Source organism: Jaculus jaculus, chromosome 3, assembly GCF_020740685.1.
Source record: "Jaculus jaculus isolate mJacJac1 chromosome 3, mJacJac1.mat.Y.cur, whole genome shotgun sequence".
In the NCBI taxonomy this organism is placed as follows: Eukaryota; Metazoa; Chordata; class Mammalia; order Rodentia; family Dipodidae; genus Jaculus; species Jaculus jaculus.
In genome coordinates, this window is record NC_059104.1 from 39,069,222 (window position 1) to 39,094,708 (window position 25,487).

Consider the following 25,487-nt stretch of genomic DNA (forward strand, 5'->3'; position numbering starts at 1 on the left):
AGCTTTGACTTTAATCTACCTTTCTTTCTGAGAGTTTATTATGTTTTTGAATTTATTCTTTTGTAGATCTGGGAGCTATCTTTTTTATGGAAATTAATCTTTTCAGAAGATTTGTACTCTCTTTTTCAAACACTAAAACATTCATTCAGGATCCTATTATTCAGATCCAGCTGGCTTTTATCTGGTGATATTTACTTCAAAAAGCTAAGTTAAATGGTACCATGGATTAATTCTCAGGGCACAGGAAAGATTTTTTTTTTTTTTGAAAAAAAAAAACATGGTTTGGTAATTATGTGAAATATGATAATAAAAATTCACAGAAAATGTCACAAATATATTATCATCCATTAAAATTAGAGCTTCAAAATGTTGTTTCCTGATGGTACCCTGCATCCATCAAAACTTTTCATTTCAATCATACCTTATAAAGCCCACAAGTTTGCTTTGGGTTTTAAAAATCTATGACATGAATTTCAGGTTTTTGTTGTTTGCTCAATCAAAGTAATGAAACTTCACAAAGGGGCCTTATCCACTGCTATCTCTTACATAAATCAAACTGGAAATAAGACACATTTTACAATTCAATTTAAGATCCCACTGAGACAATAATGTTGCAAGCTGTGCATTTTGCAAAGTAATATAGTAATGTCTAGTTTGCATTTTTGAAAAACCAAATTAATCACACTTTATTGAGTATGTTGGAGCAAACCTAAAATTCATCTATTATTAAAAACTTGTGCAACAAATATAAACTATATTTTATACATAAAGGACAAACTCATTTATTCATTAGGATAAAACACTTGGAGCTTGCATTTTGTAACTATGTAAGAAATGACATTTTCCATTGTTGTGGGTTTGAATTTTTTTAAAGCAGTCAAGGCTCAGTAAACTACTTGCAAATTTATTTTACATGTTAGATTGTCCTAGCTTTTAACACTCTCATGTAAAGATAGAAGTTAACCTAAAAACTTTGGGAATTAAAAAAAAAATCATTAGAGTAATTTATATACATTACACTGTTATCCAAATTAAAATATAATGTGTCTTATTTTATATGGAATCAATTTAAATAGTACTATTTTATGGTTTTATAAGAAAATAAATAACTTCCTGCATCAAATGAAGGTATGTTATACTCTACTATTTTATTAGGCTGAAGGAAATATTTACTTGTATCCAAGAATTTTAGAGTATGATTCTCATAGTGTATATTATACTTATTTACATATGCACTTGGAAATAAAATTATTGTAGTATTATTACTTAAACTACCACATACTTGAAATGTATAAATATTTATATGAGGGAAGTCAGTTTAGGGAATCTAGTGAGTAAAAAATTGAGAAACATGAGGAATGGCAATAAAAAAGAAAGGAAAGTGGAGAATGAGTGACAACTCATGCATATTTTCTCAATGTCAGGGGAGTAACTACCTTTTATTCTCTCCTAGTATGTGTGATGCTATGCACAGCAACATTTGTTTAATACTACACAACACTATCATATACTCAATTAAAAATCATACTCTTAAAACATAGTCCCAGACTGAATTTTGCTATAAAAATATTAAAGTCAATCTTTTAAAATTTCCTGTTATTTAGTATTAAATCCTTAATGTTTTTTGTTTGTTTTCTCAAGGTAAGGCCTTTCTCAGGTCAGGATGACCTGAAATTCACTATGTAGTCTCAGGGTGGCCTCAAACTCATGGCAATCCTCCTACCTCTGCCTCTCAAGTTCTGGGATTAAAGGCATGTACAGCCATTTGGGCTTTTAAATGCTGAATTTTGAGAGAATATACTCAATTTACTTTATCCCATTGTTTCTCTCTGGGAAGGTCTAAAAGTTCCATTCATCCTGGACATACAGGCCATCATTGCTTTCTGTTTAGCATTTTGTGTACCCTACTGTATGCAGACAGAACAGAGTGACACTGACACAACTGAATTTTCTCATTCTTGGCTTAGGAAACTAATTTTTGCTTCAGTCTTCTCCTTAGAAAACACTAATGGTAGAGGACACAATATTTTTCCCATTTTATCAATTTTCTAGTGGCATAAAATGTGAGAGGCAGGATTTGTGCCCTGGCAATATCAGTGTCAATGTGTTGGATAACAGAATTCGGGGAGATTGTCCTTATGATGAGCCTCTTCTTGGTCTGATTATCTGATCTATCACTTTAATCATATCTCTCCTCTGCCTAAGATGATAACCAAACTCATCATCCTGACACTGAGAGCTCTCATAACCTGGCCCAAGCCTACCTCATTCTGACTTCTGATGCTTACCTAATATGTGTGAGCACCACCAGTCCACTGAGCTTCCAGCTGTTGTCTATACCTGCTACTGATGTGTGTTTCTGCCTCTTCACACAGCCAAGACAGTTCTCTGCACCAGGTGCACTCATTTGTACACTGAGCAAGATTTAGGGACAATTGTCAGGCCGGCATATTCCTAAGGCCAACATTTTTTTGTTTGTTTGTTTGTTTGTTTTTGTTGGTTTGTTTTTTTTCCCCTAAACAGCCATGTCATCTCAAGCATTTATCCAATCTGAATATCAGCTTCCCTTAGTCTAATTTATGTTAAATTGATACCTTGCTTGTGCAAAGTTGTCTTTTATTTCACTATTTGAAAATGTGTCTCTCACATATGCTGATAAATCCATATATATACCCATATACACAAAATAGCCATTCTTCCTTGGGTTAGTTCCTCAATTAATATACCATTTCACTTTATTCTCTCACTATCTTTCTAATCACTTCTCAATTAGAATATATTTATTTATTTGAGATAGATGGAGAAAGAGAGAGAGAGAATGGACACACCAGGGCCTCTAACCACTGGAAATAAACTCCCGACAAATGCACTATGTGTAACTGGCTTTTCGTGGGTACTGTGGGATCAAACCTGGGTCTTTAGGCAGATGAGTGTCTTAGCTGCTAATGCCATTGACCTAGCCTCAGCTACATAAACCTGTAAACCTTTATGTTTTTCCCCTAAGATATTCCCACAGTTTATAATAATGCTGGATACATAATGCATGTTCATTATATGCTAAAATAATGAATACATGCTTTCAATGAAAATTTTGTGGTATAATTTTTGATCAAGTATTTATGCAAAATAAATAGCATATTGTGTTGTGAAGATTAAATACTTTTTCTTGCTTCTTGGCTTGTCTGCTGACATTTTATACCTAATTCTCTTTATATGGTTTTACATTTATATTTTAAAATTATGTTCTATATCCTATTTCTGGTTTTCTATTTGTTACAACTAAGCATACCTTTAAATTTCTATTCTCTTCTTCCATTTTCCCCCCAAATTTTTAATATGAAGACACAGCTTAGCTTTGGAGTACACAAGAACTTAAAATATTATTCAAAGTCATCTTGTTTACTTCTCATAATTGAAAAACATACTAATATTAATGACATGATTTACAAATTTTAATTTATTCAATGGACTTAAAATGTCAACCCTTGGATTTTACAGCATAAATCAGTAATAAAACATACTCAACATGGAGTTCTTAAGTTGAAGCCTCAGCCCAATCATAATACCAAAATTAAGATTTCTTCTGTTTTTAATAACCATACTTTTGTAAACTAATTGAATTTAAAATAAATATGTGAACACACCCATACTTCATTCACAGGCATTTAAAAAACAACATATTTTCCATAATTATTTATTGGGGCCTCTAATGCAATTAGATTTCTTTGTGAGATGATGCAAAGAGATGTGTAATATACACCAACTGCTCCTTTGCCAAAGGCAGCTTTCGTCATGAAGCATAGAGAAAAACTTTCAAAACAAAAAGCAAAACCATTCCTGATCAGATCATTTCAACTAAAATAAGTACCTAAGTATAATTTCTCTTTTGATAATATTTATTTATTTATGAGCGAGAGAATGGGTGTGCCAGGGCCTTTAGCCACTGCAAACAAACTTCAGATTCATGCACCACCTTGTGCATCTGGCTAATGTGGGACCTGGAGAATCGAACCTGGATCCTTAGGCTTCACAGGCATGTGCCTTACCTGCTAAGCCATCTCTCCATTCCACCCAAGTATAATTTTTCTTAAAAAATTCAAGATCAATGCAGTTGAAGGAATAAAAAGTTATTCAACTTACTTTCCAGTAAGAATGGACCCTGAACCATATTTGTCTAGCTGTGTTTTCTCCTGTGATCTTGGGATTTTGGCTTTGTCCACCTAATGGAAGCATGTGTAGACAATACAATAATGCCTTGATGATGAGAGGAAATGTGTGTGCTAGAACCAGAAAGAAGTTAAAAAGCTAGAATAACTTAATTCTGATGGAAACATTGATGCTAATTTGATCAGACATTTTGGTCGCAGGACAAAAAAAAAATATTTTTTTCTATCAGAGAGTATTTTTTTATAATTATATAGCTGTGTATTAAACAATAATTAAGCATCCCACCAGAAGTCAAGTTCATGTTCCCTACGTGCAAATATTTAAAACTCACTATCACTTTTGTTAGTACATAATGATAAATAGAGTAAAACAGGATTATTTGAAGTTGAATATGTTTTAAACATTCTGTTGGAACTTTCCATATTCATACTCTGCATTTTGACAAACCACTTGGCTTACTTGTTTTGATGTATTCGTTTATTTTTTTTTCTGTGATAGGGATTTGATAGGTCACCCAATCTAGCCTTGAATTAACTATGTAGACCATGTTGTCTATGTATATTTAATTTATTTCCCTCAGCTTCTCTCAGAGCTATGTTTACAGGTGTGACATTTTACTTTTTAATTTTATTCTAAACATTTTTTTCTTTCTTTTTTTTTTTTGAGCAAACAGCTACTTAACCGACATAGCTAAATAGAAGTGTTTGCTTTAATGGACTTTAAACCTCTATAATGCTAACATTAAATCATTGTGTTGCCCTTCTGTGTTATTCTAGGGACACATGGTTTATTATTATAATGCTCTAACTTTTAATATGGAAACAAATAAGGATGCTTGAAATTTCACTTTATAGTAACTATAGGCATTGGTAATGTTGGAAAATAGTGATCTTCATTTTAAAGATGTCTAGCAATTTTTGTTATTCTGAATCACAATGCAATTGAAATCTACAAAGCATATTGCAACCACTTGTCCTTGGAATAAAAAGAAAATTAGTGTTCATGTTTGATTCACAAAGTAGGAATTGTCCGCTTTACTCATAATCTTTCTAAGTGTTTTACTGCTGTCAGAAACTAAAACTCTATTGGCCATTTTGACCTTGAGAGCCTCCTCCCCTGACTACCCTTGAGAGGCTGATGACAAGGGCTTGAATACAATGTCTTCCCTATGTATAATAGAAACGAGGGGAAGAACGATTTGGTTTCATATAAACAGTAGCTTTCAACAAGTCTGCCATCTGCATGTAATCTACACTACAATATAATATTATTTCAGTGGTCCTTCAAATGTACTGAGTTCTTCCCTTCTATATGCAGTCTCTCCAGTTAAGGCCTCCTCTCTCCATATTATTTTTGAGGTATACCTTGTAGTTACTCTATATCATAACTTAATACTACATTACATGTAGAATTAATGGTACCTTTTCAACATTATGTTTGTGTATGTTTGGTTTTTGTCTCTGTTTAGTCTACCTACTATACTAGCATTTAAGACTATTAAATGCTGAAGTCAAATAATAATGTTCTATATTGTCCCATTCAATGTTAATTTAGGGTTCAAGTTATGCCAGGCATTCATGTATCCTTGTTGACTATCTTATCAGGAAAAGTAAGTAGAGAGAAATTAATATTATACGATGCAGAACAATAGCCTCTTATTTTATTTTATTTTTTTGCTAAGAATCTGTTGTAACATAAACCTTAAATAAAATTACCCTCTCAACACATCATGACTAGTATCTATAAATTAACTTTCCAAAATGTTTTATGGACTTGTGTTTTTACCCCAGGTATTAGAATCATATTTCTGGCAAATGCTAGAAACCATACCAATGTAACATATTCTACTAGTCCAAATTTGAGCTGATTTAATAAAATTTGATCTCTTTTCATAAAGGTGATTAAAAGCTTGAGTCATGAATTCAGAATCCTGAGATTCAAATCCTGGGGCACTTTAGAATAACCTTTATAACACTAATGTAAGATATACCTTTCTCAAGCATTTTAAAGTCATTGAATTAGTACACACAAAAGCTTAACCCAATGCTTAACCTTCTGAAAGTGCAGGATGCATGTCAGGCACCATTGCTGCCACCAGTATTGTCTTATTAATATTGACACCATACTCCCTTTGTTAACCTACCTCCCAGGTCACAGTTCAAATATTAGTCACCTGGATTCCATTTGTATCCAAATCAGTTCCAAGTTCTCTCAAGTTTATCTCAAAAATGTCAAAACTCCTTCCTACTTTTTATCTTTACTTCCCATTAAAGAAAAAATTTGTGGGTTGGAATGATGAATCATTGGTTAACAGAACTTACTGCTTAGGCAAGGGCTGAGAGGGACAGAGGGACTGAGCCCACCTGAGTTCAGTCCTCCTGAACTCATAACACATTGGGCATGGCCATGCATTTGTAACTCCAGACCATTGGGGACAGGGTTAGTGATAGAGACCAGAGAAATACTGGGGCATACTGACCAAAGCATGGCAGTTTCTGGTTTGTGGGAAATCAAGTAGGTGTGGGATCCTGGATTCTTGCTTCTTGGGTGGCAACGGTTCCCCCCAAAGGTGCCCAGGCAACTGGTGGTGGGTGAGCATGTGAGGAGAGAAACACTCCCGGGAGATAATCCAGCAGCTCTCTCAGTTTATTGTCAGCAAGATGGGTTTATAAGGATCTGAGGGTAGGGGGAAGGGTCTGAAAGGAACTGAACATACCAAGTTCATTTCTGATGCATAATTAGCATATGGGGACACTCATTCTGGCACATAGGCAATGGTGGGGTGGGGATTAGGTGATCTTGAGTCTCAGGAGGATGGGATATGTAAAGGCTGATAAGGAGTCTCCTAGGGAACTGGCCAAAGGTTATAGGGGTATGGGCAGAGCCTAAGTTCAGGTATGCTGGGCTTGGAGAGGGAGTAGCCTCCTGTAGCCTGGGGATAAATAGTCATCTCTGGAAGCTCAGCCCCCTCTCTTGAAGGCTCCAGCCTGTGCCTGGCAGTGCCCGACAAATAGGCACATGGATGACCAATAAAGAAGGGCAGCCTAGGTCCTGTTCTGACTTCTGTAGACATGCACATGCTGTGCATGCATCGGCAGACACTTGTTCACCACACGTTGCCCACCATACCATACTTACTGCGCACACACACACTAAAAATAAAAAGAATGAGTTTGTATGAACATATGTTCCATTTGTGCTTATCTATCTATCAGCGGATCAGTAACAAAAAGCACACATTATTGTTGTTGTTGTTGTTGTTGTTGTTATTATCATTATTTTTGTTTTTCAAGGTAGAGTCTCACTCTAGCCCAGGCTGACCTAGCACACGTCATTTTTAAATGCACGTTGATATCTACCGCATATGAATGTAGAGATAGTTGACGGTTTGTAGCTTTCAGATCAAGAATTGACTAGAAGCTGGTTGCACCTTGTTAAATTCTGGTTATAATGTGATACAAAGAGAGACCAGGAACTTACTTCAAACCCCCAAACTTTGAGCTTTTTTCTTAATAGCGACAAACAGGGGAGTGACACTGTAGATTTGTACTTGATGGTAGTGGTGGTCTTGAAACTGGATGAAACAGCTGAGACAGAAAAAAAAAAAAAAAGATAAATTACATGGATGAAATCAACAGGACACGAAAAGGAATTGGACTTTGGTGGTAAGAAAGGGGGAGATAAGACTGATCCCACGGTTTCTGACTTAGCTGAGAATATGATCCTCTGATGTAAACTCAACTCTGTAGAGAAGATTTAATCCTGCCTGATATTCACATACAAAAAAAAGTCAAGATAATTTTTATAAACATACCATTTAACCTATGCAAAATTTATGCATATGGAAAGTTATTATAAAAGCATCTTGGTCAAATTCAAACATAAATAATAACTAAAAATATTTTATAATCCAATGGAAACTAAAACTGATTTTAACTTATTTTATTCAATACTTATACATGAATATTAAACTACTATGGTATACCTTGAGACTGATTACTGAGTATAGAAAACATATTTTAAAGTTTTGTTTGCTATGAATTTAAGTATATAGGAAAGTTGTAAAATCATCAAAGAAAATAATTTCTAGTTAATTTATTTACTTAATGAAAAATAATCTGATGAATTGATGCATGGAAAAAAGATATTCAATGACATTAGTAATAGGAAAGATTAGTAGACTGAAATAGACTTATTTTGAAAAACATGATTCTATTTTAGATGGCAAGCTTACATATGTACCTGATATGTTCATTTTTTTCACTGTCTGTTGTTTGAAGTAGAATTATTATTTAAGATGTGGGAATTAACTTATGTATTTTCAAAATATCTCTATTGACTAAAACAATTGGGCTCTTGATATTAGTTCACATATTACATATTTTAAGAAGAGTTCCATATGTTTAATAAATACAAATAAATTTAGCTACTTTTTCTTTCCCTGTACTGAATCTTATGGAGGGATTTACCTTCCCACCTGAAGTCATTTTGTTTTAAGACCTATTTTATCTGGTTAACAGTGAAAGCATGGTGCTAATGAGTCCTAAGACAACAGCAGCATCAAAAGCAGAATGTTTTCTGATGTATTTATCTTTCTTCTGCACATGGAGTACTTAACCTTTTATCTCATAGTAAGTGCTCTTTTATTTGTAGTAGCATCAAAGCTTTCAGGAATTCAGCACTAAAAAGGAAAAGTACATGAAGAATTATGTTCTGCATAAAATAATTCATTACGTTATTTGCATGAGTTCAAAGTGCCAAACAATTTAAAATTGACACTTTTGCCTATTTTAAGAAACCTGACACTGCTTCTTTTTTGCCATAATTTCCCAGAGTCTCAGGATAAAATCATCATATATATATATATATATATATATATATATATATATGTATGTATATGTATGTATATGTATGTATATATACAGACTATTCTTGGTAGATTTGTATTCCACTATATTCTATCTATTAACAGTAACTTGAACAACCACCTGAATTTATAGTTGATCCAGCTTTTTAGTTCAATGATCATTAACTATGGCAAAGAATTTTTAAATAAAAGCTCCAAGGAGCCCAAGAACACTCAGTCCTCATGTTACCACCAAAGTATGTAAAACAGTGACTTTGCATTCAAAAGAAAACATTTCTAAGATAGATGCCTTTGGATGTCAAAAGTTTTAAGTTCCTAATTAACAAATGTCTGACACTCAGATAATACTGACCAAGATTTTGTGAATAATAGATAGTTGAAGAAAATATATTTATTTCTGAGAAAGACACATATTTTCTGAAATTACTTACCTATCATATTGGGACAGTTAGATTTGGTGACAGTATTTTTTCCCTAAGTGAAAATATTTTTTCTTTAATTAATTCTAGTAAAATTGTTTTTTTTTTTGTACATTTTGATTATTTATTTGGAGAGAGGGAGAGAGAGAGAACGAGTGTGTGTGTGTGTGTGTGTGTGTGTGTGTGTGTGTGTGTGTCAGAGAAAGAATAGGTACGCCAGGGCTCTTTCCACTGCAAAGGAACTCCAAGTACATGTGCCACTTTGTGCATCTGGTTTCACATGCACACTGGGCAATTGAACCCGACCTGACAGGTTTTGCGAGCCAGTGCCTCTAACCACTGAAATATCTCTCTAGCCCCACAAAATAGGTTTTATAACAGCCAATACAGTCAGATTTTTCCCTCAATAATTCTAAATAGTCATAACATGGAAGCAAGTATATTTTTAAAAAATATTTTTATTAGACATGCATATATTTAGTATGTAAACAGCACATGTTGGTACCATCTTTTCCCTCCTCGCTGCTCCTTTTCTGAAGAGGACTCCCCTATTGGGGATGCAGGTCAACCCCATGGGGATTGTGGGTCATGCATTATGGGGGCGGCAGTCAATGTCTCTGAGCTAAATGTCCCAACTTGTGGCTTTAACCATCTTTCCTCCTCCTCTTCTGCAAAATTCTCTGAGACATGTTGGGTGTATTTTAAGTCTACTTCAGTGATGGGCACTTAGGAGCCTCTGGATCTCTAGTTTGGTAGGTGTTGAGTGTCCTCAGTGTCTATCTCCATCACCCTTGAGCTGATATCAGATTCACTGAGAAAGTAGCACTCTTGCTCATTTCCCAAATTCCTCTTTGGTTTCAGCTGGTGCTGGGGTGGAATGCGATGGGTCACTCATCTCCTCAGGTACAGCTCCCATGTGAGAAAAGCTTGGAAATGATCTACTCTCTATTCACTATTTGCAATACCTATTAAGACACAGTGCATTCTTGTTTGGCTGCGATACTATACTTCAACAGGGATACATTTAAATATGTTGCAATTTGTTTAGGGGTGTACCTTATTGGTCAATCATAAGCAGTGCACATATAAGGCACTTCCTTTGATCCAGAGCATTGCCACAACCACCACCACCACCAAAACAAATAACAAAAATGATACCATTTATATGATGCCCATTATGAATTACACCTGGAAGTATTCAACATTCTACCTATAAATATGTTATTTAGAATTATCATCTTAACACAACATACACTATTTTTATTTTTTGAGGTAGAACTCTCATTCTAGCCCAGACTGACCTGGAATTCACTATGAAGTCTTGGAATTCACTATCTAGTCTGAGTGGTGTCAAATTCAGAGTGATCCTCCTACACCTGCCTTCGAAGTGCTGAGATTAAAGAAATGCATCACCGTGCCAAACTACAATAAGTTTTTAAAACTAAAAAATACTTCTTTGCCTATTGTATCCAAAGCAATTAAACTTACAAAATTCTAGATTTCACCATTCAAATATATTAGCTCAAATATCTTAGGTTAGTCTTGAACAAGAGACAGAGTGAATGATGGAGAAAGACAGAGAGAGGAAAAATAAGAATCTGTTATATAATCAATGAAAGGACTATTTCTAATCTCTGTACAAACTGCTAGCATTATTGATGATGTATGTTATTTTTTAATTTTTATATTTAATTTGGAAAATTGCATACATGCATGCAATAAATTTTGACCATCATCATTCTCCATAGCCCTTGAAACAAATTCACTGAAAATACATTTATTGTCATCTATATCTGCAGTTATAACCAATGTCTGCAGCACCTGTGGCTAGTGTTTGTTTTTACTTACTAGCTTTGTTTCCATTGTTAGAGTTGACATCCTTCTAAATGGTCTCCAATGGTATGGAGTAATTGCCTGCTTTTGCCATCATTTTCATTGTAAACGACTCTTGACAATGTCAGGTTCCTGTCACAATCCATCAGTGTCACTCACTAAGCATTGGTGTGACCGTTAGTCCCATCGAGACTTGCCTCCTTTATCAGGGTCAGACTGTGGGAAATTCAAAACAACTAGTTACATGTCACCCAGGTATAAAGGATCATAATAATTAAATGCAGTTTTACTATTTTAAAGCACAATTATTTGAATACATTTTCACTCTATTTTGGATTAGGTTATTGTAAATATGCTCTATTAAGAATTTATTTGAAAATAGTTTAGCCTATTCTATTGTAATCTATTCATTACTGTGTATATTTGAGAATGAAAATAACAAATTAAATTATAAAAATATTTTTACTAGGTGTATAATTGGTAATAATCATACATTCATTTTTGTTGACCTTTTTAAAAATGATTATTATGATTAACAAGATGTTTTGTATGGATACATCATGTGTTGATACCCACTTTTCCCTCATGCTTGCCCCCATTCCTTTGGGAATGTGCTTCAGTGGAGTTGTAGGTATTCCCCATGGGGGGGTAGTTTATGAAGTCATTTATGTTGGGGGGTGAGGGAATGCCTCTGAGCATGATGTCTCAACCTGTGGCTCTTGCAATTTTCCACCACCAACCTTCCACAAAATTCCCTGAGCTGTGGTGGGTGAGTATTAAGTCTACTTCTATGATGAGTTCTTAGGCACCTCTGGGTCTCTACTTTGGTAGGTGTTAAATATCCTCAGGGTCTTGTTGATAATTTTATAAAATAGAAATTAACAATGTTTTTCCTAAGTATTTCTTGTTTCTTTTCCTACCTAAAAGTTGTGCTTGAAAAGTGAAGCGATCATTTTTCTTTTTAACTATTACTTCTACATTTAATCATCATTTAATTTTTAAATTCAAATTAATCTTTTTGTTTGAACTTCATTCTCCATCCATAATTTAAACTTGTAGCTCATTTGTGAAGTAACAAAGTTGAATGTTCACATTTATTTTTAATATTCCATTTCTTTGTTAGAACTAATTATTACATTGGAACTAAAAATGTAGCTATACTTTAGTAGGTGCTATTTAATATGTGAGAAAGTATCAAATACTGCTTTTTCTGTGGTCCTTTACAGGAACCAAGAGTGTGCACTCTCATTTTATAGAAAGTAGAAAACAATCAGTGCTTATAGACAGCAGCCAACCCTGTCTCTCAACTATAACCATTATCCCTTTACTCTCTGTCACCTCATCTTCCACTGATGAGATTCAAAGAAGTTGTTGAAATAAGAATTTAACATGTAATGTGGCAAGGCTGTGATTGGCAATTATTTTTGCTTAGTTTTTAAGATATGATTTCCTCTCCTCAGGCTGACTTGGAACTCACTCAGTAGCACAGATTATCTTTGAATTCAATGAGATCCTCTTATCTCAGCCTTTGTAGTATTTGAGTTAAAGGTATGAGCCTTCACACCTGGCTCCATAATCTGTTTTTAGAGCATGCTTTTTCATTGCTTTGGTAATGAGAGCAAAATTGCAAGAGAAATACTCAAGGGTATTTCAGAGCTAAATTTCTATGTTTTAATGAACTGCTGGTATGTTTTCAGTATATATGTGAGAAATAGGTTAAAGAAATAGGAAGAACAAGTAGACATAAAGATGGCCTACAGACCTGATATGAAGAGCCACGGGGAGATGAGTGTGTTTAGAAAATAGGCTAGAGATATTTTAGGCATGCATGTTGGTAGAAGGATACCCTTAAAGGCTCTCATTATAGGGACAAATAAGACCCATAGGAAGGTGCTAAGTATTTAGGTATCTATTATGTGGAAGATGTCAACAGCCAAATGAGAAGATTCAAGTGTAATTACAAATTTCTTTCTTAAATTTTCATGCCCATTTACATCTTGCTGCCATAGGCCACACATCTGTTAATTTTTACTTCACCAAAGTCTTGACATGTCATTAATTTCTGTCTATGGTATGGATGGTTCTATCACTGAATTTTCTCCTATTTCAACTCATGTCCTTTTGTTTATACTTCATTTCTATTTATACTTGGTGGTGACATGTAGTCAGTGGTCCTCACGGTCTGCACCCATGACTAGGTCTTAGGAATCACTGTTGCCCCGGTGTCATCCCCAAAATGCTGTGATAAATTTTAAGCTATTAACATCATAGTACCCTGAATCTTTTATAGATCTCATGATATTTTCCCATATTTTGTAATCATTTTATAGTCTTACAGTACTCTGAGTTGTATACATATGCTTCAATGCCTAATCACAGAACATATTCATTAAAGATTTAAGTTCTATAATACATTCATTTTAGAATATTTTTACTTATGTATTTATGAAGGAACGAGATAGAAAATAAGAGCACCAAGGCTCCTTTCTGCTGCAAACAAATCCCAGATGCATGCAATATATTGTGCATCTGGCTTCACATGAGACACAGGGAACTGAACTCAGGCCCACAGGCTTTGTAAACAAATGCCCTTAACTGTTAACCCATTTCCCCTGCCAATGCAGATTCATATATATGTTTTTTGGTTTTTCGAGGTAGGGTCTCACTCTGGTCCAGGCTGACCTGGAATTAACTCTGTAGTCTCAGGGTGGCCTTGAACTCACGGTGATCCTCCTACCTCTGCCTCCCGAGTGCTGGGATTAAAGGCGTGAGCCACCACGACCGGCCAGATTCATATTTTTATTCCACCACAAAATCAAAGAAACAGCACGAGTCTACAAAAATTGAAGATGAAATTTGAATCAGTTCTTTTCAATTTCCTTCTATGAAATATTATACATTTATAATTTATGTAAACTTATAATGTCCCTTACAGTCTTAAAGTTAACAATAATTTTCAATATATATAAGCACGCATATTGGTTATTAGGCAAAGTACATACATACTGGCATATAGTGTTATAAATAGGATTTTATATTATAATGTCTTAATTATATATTAAAGAGCTATGGGTATATTTTGTTCTGAAATGGCCTATTTTCATTTCTTATTTACTCAAATTAATAGCACAAAAAGATACTCTAAACAATGCACAAACTACTTGCGGCTAATTTGGTTATATATCGTATACTTTTTATCAGATGTAGCTTCTTTTTTTAAAAAAATTTATTTATTTATTTATTTATTTATTTATTTATTTATTTATTTATTTGAGAGTGACAGGCACAGAGAGAAAGACAGATAGAGGAAGAGAAAATGGGCGCGCCAGGGCTTCCAGCCTCTGCAAACGAACTCCAGACGCGTGCGCCCCCTTGTGCATCTGGCTAACGTGGGACCTGGGGAACCGAGCCTCGAACCGGGGTCCTTAGGCTTCACAGGCAAGCGCTTAATCACTAAGCCATCTCTCCAGCCCCAGATGTAGCTTCTTAATTGTTTGTTCCACTTATTACTCAAAGGAGTTAACCTCATAAACATTGAACAACTGATAATCAGTGGAGTTGGCTAAGATCATTTTATATAAGGAAAAATTCTTTACTATTAGAAATTTGCTATTGAAAATTTATGTATAAACTGATGTTTACTCATGTGAAGAAACATACTGTGCTTCAAAAGAGTTGTGAATATATCTGTATTTTTCTCATAAATGTTTAATAAGAATTTTAGAGTAGCTATTTTGTAAATATTTATTTATTCATTTATTTAGGAGAGAGAGAAATTCAGAGAGAGAGAGAGAGGAAATGATCAGGCCAGGGGCTTCAGCTACTGTAAATGAACTCCAGACTCATGTGCCACCTTGTGCATCTGGCTTACGTGGGTCATGGGGAATCAAACATCAGTCCTTTGGCTTCACAGACAAATTCTTTAACTACTCAGCCATCTCTCCAACCCTAGTGTAGCTCTTAAATGTTCAACTTAAGCTTAACAGATATTATGGATTAAATGTATGTTAAAATGCTTACAACAATTTTATAAAATTTGTTCAAAATAAAGGTGTCCAATATGTTTTATTTTTATCTTCTCTTGACATTATGGATTTTAAAATTTTCACATATATGTAGTTTATGACTATTTGTCCAGAATAAGTGTCAAAAGGGTAGTGTATAAAGGAGCAAGATATAAACAAAGGTGGATATGAAGTGATTCTTTATATCATCTTATGAGAATAGTTTAGAGAAATTTATTTTATGTGAGTCATTTCTGTATAAAGCTATAAACTCTTTTTAAAACTAAAAGCTGTTAGAGTTTCTTGTAAAATAATAAAGATAATAAAGCTATCCATTTTAATTGATTCTTTTCATTGTTTAATAAAATTACTTTGTTTGATTGCTAAAGTATTTGAATTGAGTTTTCATTACCTACTTCTGAACAATTTACTCTCAATTCCAGACAATATAGAGCTAATGAGTTTGAATTTATATTGAACCTTAACTGTCTTCATGAAGTAAATGCAAAAAAAAAAAAAAATCATGGCAGTAACTAAGTATTCTTCATTAAAAACTATGTCAGTGAGATTTTATAACAAGGCTTTTAGTAGAGCTAAGTCATTCAATTGGAATATCTCCAACTTTGGTGTTTCCATGCATAGTTTAGTTTCTTCTTTTAAAGAAATAAAAATAGGGCTGGAGAGATGTCTTAGCGGTTAAGCGCTTGCCTGTGAAGCCTAAGGACCCTGGTTCGAGGCTCGGTTCCCCAGGTCCCACGTTAGCCAGATGCACAAGGGGGCGCACGTGTCTGGAGTTCGTTTGCAGAGGCTGGAAGCCCTGGCGTGCCCATTCTCTCTCTCTCTCCCTCTATCTGTCTTTCTCTCTGTGTCTGTCGCTCTCAAACAAATAAATAAATAAATAAAATTAAAAAAAATAAAGAAATAATAATAGCAGAAGCTGAAAGATATTGAAAAAATTAAGTAAATAACTTGTATATTCAACAAATCCTACACATGAATAAATTAATGGTGAAAATCTACTTTTAAGGAATATGGCAATGATTTATAAACACTTTCCATTTTCCTAAAGCATCTCAAGATATAGTCAAATCTGGCATTGGCACTAATGGGAGTACCAGCTTTTAAATAGACAGTTTTGACTTTGGCACTAATGTTGTCACAATCTTACATTTATTTGTCTTTTTTTGAAGAAAAATGATACATTTATTCACATATATTCCATGTTTTGTGTGACATTTTTATGTTTCATAAAAAGAACTTTTGTGTTCTCTATGTATTGGCTAGCAAGTTATCTTATTCATTACTCTAATATTAGCCTTTGTGGTTGAATTAAGTATGGCATTTTAACTCCAAGGGTCAACTAAGTTACCATTCATTATAAAAATAATTTAATTATATAACTGTCTATGTATTCATTTTCCAGGGAGCAACTATTTAGTTATATAACAGAACCACTTTTATGTTAAATCCAAACAAGATTAGTCTTTACAAGTAGGTTAAACTTTCCAGGACTGCGATTTTTTTTTCACAAACCCAAGAACCTGTATAAGAACTAAATAACAACAACAACAATCCCCTGGAAACCAGTTTTCCAATTTCTAAATGTGATAATCTTTCAAAACTCATTTACAATTGTGCAGTGGGTGATTTGGACTAATATTGTATCCAAATAATTTATATTATCCCTCACAGGCAGCAGTGATGGTTCTTGGGATAAGGAAACATCCCAGGGATCACAGGCTCCTGTTGCCCATCCCAGCATGCCTGGATCGTATAGCCTTCCAGTTAGCCATCCTCTCAACCATCTTCAGCACAGACACCTTCTGCCAAATGGTACGATGGCAATTTCTAGAACTAAAAATGGATATTTTCAAAATTTATTGTTTTTGATTAGTAAAACAGGGTATAGTGAAAGGGAGGTACTATACTATATAAGAAATCACATTAAAGAAAACTGTCACATTTTTATATGGTTTTACACTGATAAGAAGAAAGGCAGAGCAAAAAGTCTTAGCATTGAATGGTGACATGATAAACAATGTCACCAAACTAGTTAACTATAAGCCAAAATTCCCCAAGTTGTGACAGGACTTAAGAGAAAAAAAAAAGACAATTTTTTTTTCTAACTGTAAATATTATAATATTTTTCAGTAATTCAAATTTTAATGATTTGTCCACAATAATTTTAATGAGATATACTATATTTCCTTGTTTAACTTGGAACATGACAATGATGACCTATGTGTTTTGTCTTAGTTTTTCTTTTCTTTTTTTTTTTTTATTAAGGATTGGAACTTCCTTTTATGATGATGCCCCACCCTCTCATTCCTGTCAGCCTACCTCCTGCATCTGTTACTATGGCAATGAGCCAAATGAACCACCTCAGCACCATTGCAAATATGGCAGCAGCAGCCCAGGTTCAAAGTCCTCCATCCAGGGTTGAGACCTCTGTGATTAAGGTAATTGCTTTCTATTAATTTTGTTTTGGAATTTATTTTAAGTTATACTTTAGTCTATTTTTCCATTATCTCATATGCAAGTCTCAACTCTGAAATCTCAGAGATAGTAGTCTTTTTGAAAACAAATCAAACACAGTATATAGCTCCAGGACACAATATTCTGGCCAGTTCGGGTTATTTTAAATTCTTATATGATATGGGCTTGAGAGATGGATTAGGAATTAAAGAGCTTGCAATACCCATGTAAGCCATATGCACAAGGGGCCACATGCATCAGGATTTTATTTGCAGTGGCTATAGGCCCTGGTACACCCATTCTCTTTCATTCTAGTTCTTTCTCTATTAAATGAATAAATAAATTAACTATTTTAAAATTCTTGAATAATAAAGAGAACATGGGACATTAAATAATATACTTATATATAATGTGTACATATTTTTCATTCATATTATTGTTTTACTGTCACTGAGATATTGGCAGATGTTTATGTTATTAAAAAGTCTAAGACAAGTTATAAAAACACAAAATGATTCTATATATAATGAATGTGAATATATTTATATAATATTCCTACAAGTTATGAAAAATCAGCACCAGCTTCCATGCCAACAACATATAGATTGCTTTTATAAGTTTCAAAACTTAACCATTTAAATTTTTCCTTTAGTTATGATTAATACTTCAATAAAGAAAATATGCAACAAAAGATTTTAGTACTTAAGATCATTATAGGCATTTTGTTACCAATCTGTACCTAGAATGGATAGTAGTCAGTGACTTATATGTTCCTCTAGAAACATCAGACCTCTTCTCCTTTCCTATTACTGTTAATTAAAATGCCTACAAATGTAACTTAAAAAAAATATTTCTGTTTAACTCAATAGAAGGAAGTTACTTTCTTCTTAAATTATCTTTAGAAGTAAACCTATGACAATATTGTTGGAAAGTCAGCAATATTTGTATATTCTCACTGATTAAGGTATGAAGAGGAAGAGATATGTGGAGGGAAATTTCCCAAATGGAATTAAAAAAGTAAGAAAGTTAAAATTCTTAAAATATGTTATAGCACCTACTGAGCAATAATGACGTCCAACTTCATGTTCCTTACAGATAAATATTTTCAGAAATATGGCTACAAATAGAATAAAGGAAGCTTTGGATGTGATGTTGGTATAAATCATGATAGTTGCAACTATATAGGAAACAATTGCTCTAGATGAGACTACTTATACAAAGTAAAAGTTTGGGCTGGAGAGATGGCTTAGCAGTTAAGGCATTTACCTGGGAAGCCTAAGCACTCATGTTCAAGTCTCCAGGTCTGATGTAAGCCACACGCACAGTGACAGAAAGGTTCAAGGTCCCACATGTGCACAAGGGGGCACACAGGTCTGGAATTTGTCTGCAGTGATTGAAGGCCCTGGTGTGCCACTTCTCTCTCAAGCTAACTCTCTTGCATAAAAAAAAAATAAATGTTGGAGTTTCTACTGCAGTATTGCAGTATTAACATGTTCTTATCAGATAGCATTAGCATCCCATTTAAAACACCAGCATGCTAGAGGATAAGAAGAGGTTCTTAATAATGATCAAGTTGAGTGCTTGTGTTAGTCATCTTTATGCACGAGCTAAATCTAGCATACAAACTTGGTCCAGGTTAATTGATTTCAATTTGGAAAAAAAAAAGATTAATTTCCCCCTAAAATACTAGAATTCTGTATTAGTTATTTTTTCATTGAAAAATAACCAATAAATGAAAGTTCAGGCATCAAGGGTTCATTTTGCTTCACATTTCAGGGCACAATCCATCATGAGTGAGAAGTCAGGGCATCCAGAGCTTAAAGCAGCTCTGGTCACATATGTCAGCAGTCAGAAAGCAAGGAGAGGTAGAGAGAGGGAAGAAAGAAGGAGGAAGAGGAGAAGGAGTTGGAGGAGTGGTGTTTACCTCAATTTATTTTTTTATTAAGTCTAGTAATACAATCCATGGAAAGATGCCACTCACAGTTAAGAGACGAGTCACCCCACGTCAACTTAGAAACTCCTTCACAGACTTGTTTAGTGATTTGTTTCCATGATAATTCTAAATCCCATCAAGTTGACCATCAAAGTTATTAACAATTCCTATGTCACATCAAACAGCACTGGAGTCCTATGTTTGATTCAAATAGCACCTCTAAGCTGATTTGCTAAAGAAGATTCTAATTATAGAAGCCAAAGTAGAATATTAGATACAAAATGTATAATCTCATGTCAGAAGAAAAAGTATCTGAAAAGGAAACAGGAACATAGGGTTGTCCATGTATTGGAATATACCATTTACATTTGTAAGAATATGACAGAAATTGAAGGTAGAGCTCAGTCTAAATGAAAATGGAAATTAGAAAAAAAGAGGAGTGAGCACAAAGTTCTCAGAATAAAAATACTCTCATTATTTTGCATGGGTGGTATGTGAGTTTGACGTATGGTGTATGTACATGTGTGTGCAGGTAAACACACAATGCATGTATGTGGAGAGCTACAGGAAAATACTGCATGTTTATTTTATTTTATTTTTTTATCTCTGATCCTCTTATTTGCTTATAGGAAGGGATCACTCCCATTGCTACCATCTTTGCTGTTGGTGATCTCTCTTAATTTCCCAATCAATCTCCCCATTGACTGGAGTTTCAAACATAACTAGCAATGTTCAGGTTTTTGTTTGTTTGTTTGTTTTGTTTTATAACCTGGGTTCTGGAGAGTTGAGCTTGGCAGTTTCCAGCTCAGAGGTAGTCATGCTTAAAGCAGCAAGCCTTCAATTGCTGAGCCATCTCCTCAGCCACATTACGAAAGTTTTATGAAATAAAAATGCTCCAGCAATTTTTTCATTGACATATTCCATAAGCACACTTAAAATGGGTCAGGGTCTAGGCCTCAGTCTACAAACTACCACTCTTGGTCAACATGCACTCTGTGGTCATTGTCAACATGGCCTTTGAATGGAAGTGCTTTCACATTTGTTATTGAAACTAAAATGAAAATAAGAATATTATTTTATGACATATGAAAGTTGTATTAAATTCAACTTTTAATATTCATAGATAAGGAATGTTTGGAAAATATTCATGTTTTTATATTTGTATAGTGCCTATAGATACATTCATGTACAAAGACAGAGTTGAGTGGAATGTCCCCTATCAAAGGCTGAAGGTGCAGCTCACTTTATAATTGTTGACCATGCCCAGAGAGAACCTGGGTACATTCCCCAGTATGGTACATGTGTGTTCATACACACACACACACACACACACACACACACACACACACACAAATAGGCCCTTATCAGAAAAAAAAAATAACTTACTGGTCTTTGCATTAGATTTCTTGTAATTTATGTTTATGTTAATCTTAGATATGAGAAAGTGAGGAAGCTCAAAATAAACTCTAAAACATTGTACAGGTAAGGAGAATATAAATACACTGACATCCTAGGATTGGAAAAAAAATTTGCACTGAAGCAAACTAGAGAGGTGATGAGCACATCACTATAATTTCATTATTTTCTTTCAATGCAAGCCACAGTTATAGAGGCTGCAAAAATAATAAGATTGGTCTTTCTATGGCTGGTTTGTTGTACTGGACAAGAAAAAAAATGAGGAATATCATGAATATATGCTCTCTATATAATAACTTAAGTTTAAATCCCTAAATAGCTAAATATCTATAAGAATATATCAAATAGTTGTATATCTGTAGGTGACTTAATTTTTAAATATTTTTGCAAGCAAAACATCTACCAATTCTTCCAAGATTTAGACATTTAAACATTGATGCTATTTTACTATTTTAATTTTATTTTTTCCAAGCCAAATATTCCAATTAATAAAGCTTCTAGGTTGATTTATTGATTACTTATTTCATGTTTTATCAATTACTTTTGGTTTACTGGTTTAAAAATATTATTTTCTTAAATACTATAGGTAAGTCATGCATAAAATGAATAATGTATTTATATTACATGAGTACATGAAACTTCCTCATCATTATTAAAGGTAAAAAGGACTTGGTTTGGGTGTTTAAATGAGTCTTTGGAACCAGATAGTTACTCTAGCAGTTAACTGACCAAAGGGAACCTGGAATTAGCACATTAACTAAATTTGAGTAACTGCCTGCAAATGCTGTTGTAAATTATAAGAATTTTGTGGGGGGGAAGCAACTGAATGTGCAATTCTATCTGTTTCACATAAAATACTACAAAGAATGTTCCTCAATCTTTTGATTTTTGTTTTCTTTTAGAAATTTGGGTTTACCTACATCTTTTTAAGTTTCAGTCCCTGATTTAGATTGTTTAAGTGTTTAAACCCAAAACTATAATATAAACTATTCATGTGCTTCCAAATTTTTTAAAGAATATGTTCCTTTATTACCGTAAATCATTTAGTCAAATAAGCAGTATAAATTGAGTGATCTTTTTTTTTTTTTTTCCATTGGAGACTTCTTTAATGGGTTGTAATGCTCTACCAATTGATTCTCTTTAGGTACTTTTCATCTAGTAACTCCATGTCTTATGATTGAATCAATGTTTTATAATATTTTATTTAGTACATTTACATTGACAACATAAGGATATTAAGAGAAAGATTATTACTGAAATGGACTTATTTAGTGGTTTCAAACATAAATTCTGGAGAAAGATTCTGAGGTTTGTGTTTTGGTCTTATGACTTCAGTATGTGACAAATTATTTGATATTTGTCTAGTGGCCTCATTTCCTATGTGACAGGTATGGTAAATATACAAACTTGCCAGATTGTCATATTGACAAAATGACTACTTATGATACTTATTCTTTGTACCAAACATGGCGTCTAGCCTATTATAATTTTATTTTCATTGTAAGTATTCTCTGTCATCTGTCCTAGAATTTCACAGGGAATCCATATCAAGCTTATTGCATATAGTCACAACTCTAGTGAGAACCTTGTCTTTTTTAACCATTATTTGTGTTCAACCCAATTAACCTAAAAACTATTCTAATGAATTGACCCTGTAACCAGATTATTCAGCTTAAATTACATGATGGGATAAAATGAAAGAGAGCGCACCTCCTCCCCTTTCAGAATAAGCCCTATTTTAGGAGAAGCAAATAACACATGAGAGAAACTTTATGGCCATCAAATTCTTCCACCAAGTTAGTGAGTGAGAAATGATTATATCAGCACATAACAAGTCCTAATGGAGTGATGAATGTTGGGTATTATTTTTAGTGGTGGCTGCTATTATAAAATGCTGCCAAGCAGATATTACACCTTCCTCATGGAGGCACACCATATCACCCATGAAGTAATCTTAGTTCAAAATCGACTTGAGTCAAGGCTACAGCTATAACTCTTCTCTGAACTCAAGAGACAAAAGAGCATAGGAGTTGGACCCCTGAAGGAAACTGCAAGTGTGAGGGTCATAGTGGTGGTAGCCTCTAGAATTCTATGCTTTAGTAATTGAAATTCTGTCTGCAAATGTTTGCATGTACAGAGTAATATGAAGGAATGGCAGCACAGCCAATTCATTCCTTTTCTCTTTGTATTTTTCTTTTGGCTTGACTGGAAGCATTTTACCATCGAATGAAGACACTAGAAGTGGTGTGTTAGCTCATACCTGTAATCATAGCACTTGGAAGACTGAATCAGTAAGATTAATCATATGAGGGATCTTGTATTAAAATTTAAAAATAATAATAGCAAATAATAATACTATTCTGTATTACACAGGGTTGGCTTGTATTTCCTGAGTCATTAGTATGCTTTGCCACTTTAAGTATGTTTATATTAAAAAATAATTTCTCAGTGGGACAAAGCCAAAGTTCTAGGTTCAATTCCCAGGACCTACATAAGCAAGATGCACAAGGTAGCACATGTGATTTGAGTTCACTGGCAGTGGCTGGAGGCCCTGGTGTGCTCTCTCTTTCTCTCAAATGAATAAATAGAAAAAAAAAAAAAGTCCTCAAAAATGACATGCTTCCATGAATGTGGGAAAGATATAGTGCCCTAGTACTAAATCACCCAAAAAGGGGAAAATAAAGTTATGGGTCCACACATAGTTCCTGCTGGTTTCACATTCAGTGAAATTTGATGTATTTTTTTTAATTTCACCATCAGAATAAATTTTAAAAGCATTGCAAATATTTTGTGGAGTCAGTATAACTAGGAGTAAATGGATTTTAAAAATTGTGACTGCTGAACTTGAGCTGAAGATGTTGCCATTGTGTCTATTAGAACACTATAGGAGCACTTTCCTGAATGCAGACTCTATTTGCATTAGACATTAAGTAAAGCACTGGTCAAGTTCAGACATTTTGTAAATTAAAAAAAAATGTACATAGGTAAGTTATGTAATGATAGAAATATCTCTTTCTCCATTCTTATGCTATATCCAAAAAGGAAATCCATACCTCAATAAAGATGAAAGAAATGAAAAGACTTTAAAAGAGATCAAAATAAATCAAGACTGAATGAAATAATATTTTGGAGAAAATAGTTGTAATTGTTTATAAATATATCAAATTTTTATGGTGAAAATTAGATAGCAAAGATGATGCCATTTTTAATATTTAACTAGCTGGGCGTGGTAGCACACACCTTTAATCCCAGCACTAGGGAGACAGAGGTAAGAGGATCACCAAGCACTCGAGGCTACCCAGAGACTGCATACTGAATTCAAGGTCAGCGTGAGCTACAATGAGACCCAACCTCATAAAATAAAAGCAAAATATTTAATTATTTTTAAAAACTTTTAAAAAAATTTTTACTTTAGAATACACAGCTTTACAATTCCACCCTTGATTCTGTATTATCATAGAGCCCAACACTTACTGTTCCACCCAGCAGCAATCAATGTAGCCTTCCCTTTATTGGTATTGTGATACCATTAGTTTATTAGTATGACCCTTTTTTCAGTGAAAGAGTGCTTCTCTTAAATTTTCATTTATCATTGAGGTGAGTTTTATAAAGATGGAACATTACAAAAGATTGTGTTTTATTGATTGGTGGGGTTGATGCAGGACCATAAAGCAGTGTGGCAAACTATTAAATTAAATATTCTTCCTCTCTTCTGCTTCAGGCCCAGGATGGAGGTTAAAGGTATTACACAAATAAAATTATATATCCAGTTTACATAGTTTCCCTATAGATGCTGAAGTATTTTATTATTGTGTCTGAATAAAACTCCTTATCAATTTTGTTTCAGTAATAACTACAAGGTTCTCTCTTCAGCAATTTTAATGTCTCCATTATTCTCCATGTTATAGAATATTCTGGAAAGACAAACAGAAACATATGATAAAAGAATTAAGCTGTTTAAATAAATTAATTTATTGTGCAATAATGTATTCAAATCTTCCTTGCTCAATGGATTTTACTTTAATGAAATTCTTCAAACAACAATACATCATGTACTAAAGATTGAAATTATACATTAAATGAAATGAATGTGGTGTGTCTCAATTTATAGAAAGTTTCAATTAAATAATTAAGCTTTTAAATAATAAAATTTGCATATCCCTATGATTTCCATTAGCACTGCTTAAAATATATTTTGACAACAAAATAAGGCTTAGAAACTTATTTAATAGAAGAGGGTTTATTTTTATATTGAACTTTATGTCTGTTTAGCCCAACATGTGCTATTACAAAGATTACTAATATAATTAGTAAGAAGAATATTAAAATACATTGATAAACTTTGATGAGACTGAAGAAAGTAGTATGGTTAG

The 25,487-nt window shown here is 33.7% G+C and overlaps 1 protein-coding gene across 1 annotated transcript in view; it reads left to right on the plus strand.

The window, feature by feature from the left end:
- Dach1 (dachshund family transcription factor 1) overlaps positions 1-25,487 on the plus strand; it is a 441,649-nt gene that overhangs the window by 285,311 nt on the left and 130,851 nt on the right. The window contains exons 4-5 of the mRNA XM_004651017.2: positions 16,983-17,123; positions 17,577-17,749. Coding sequence (XP_004651074.2) covers positions 16,983-17,123; positions 17,577-17,749 — 314 coding nt within the window. The remainder of the gene's footprint in view (positions 1-16,982; positions 17,124-17,576; positions 17,750-25,487) is intronic.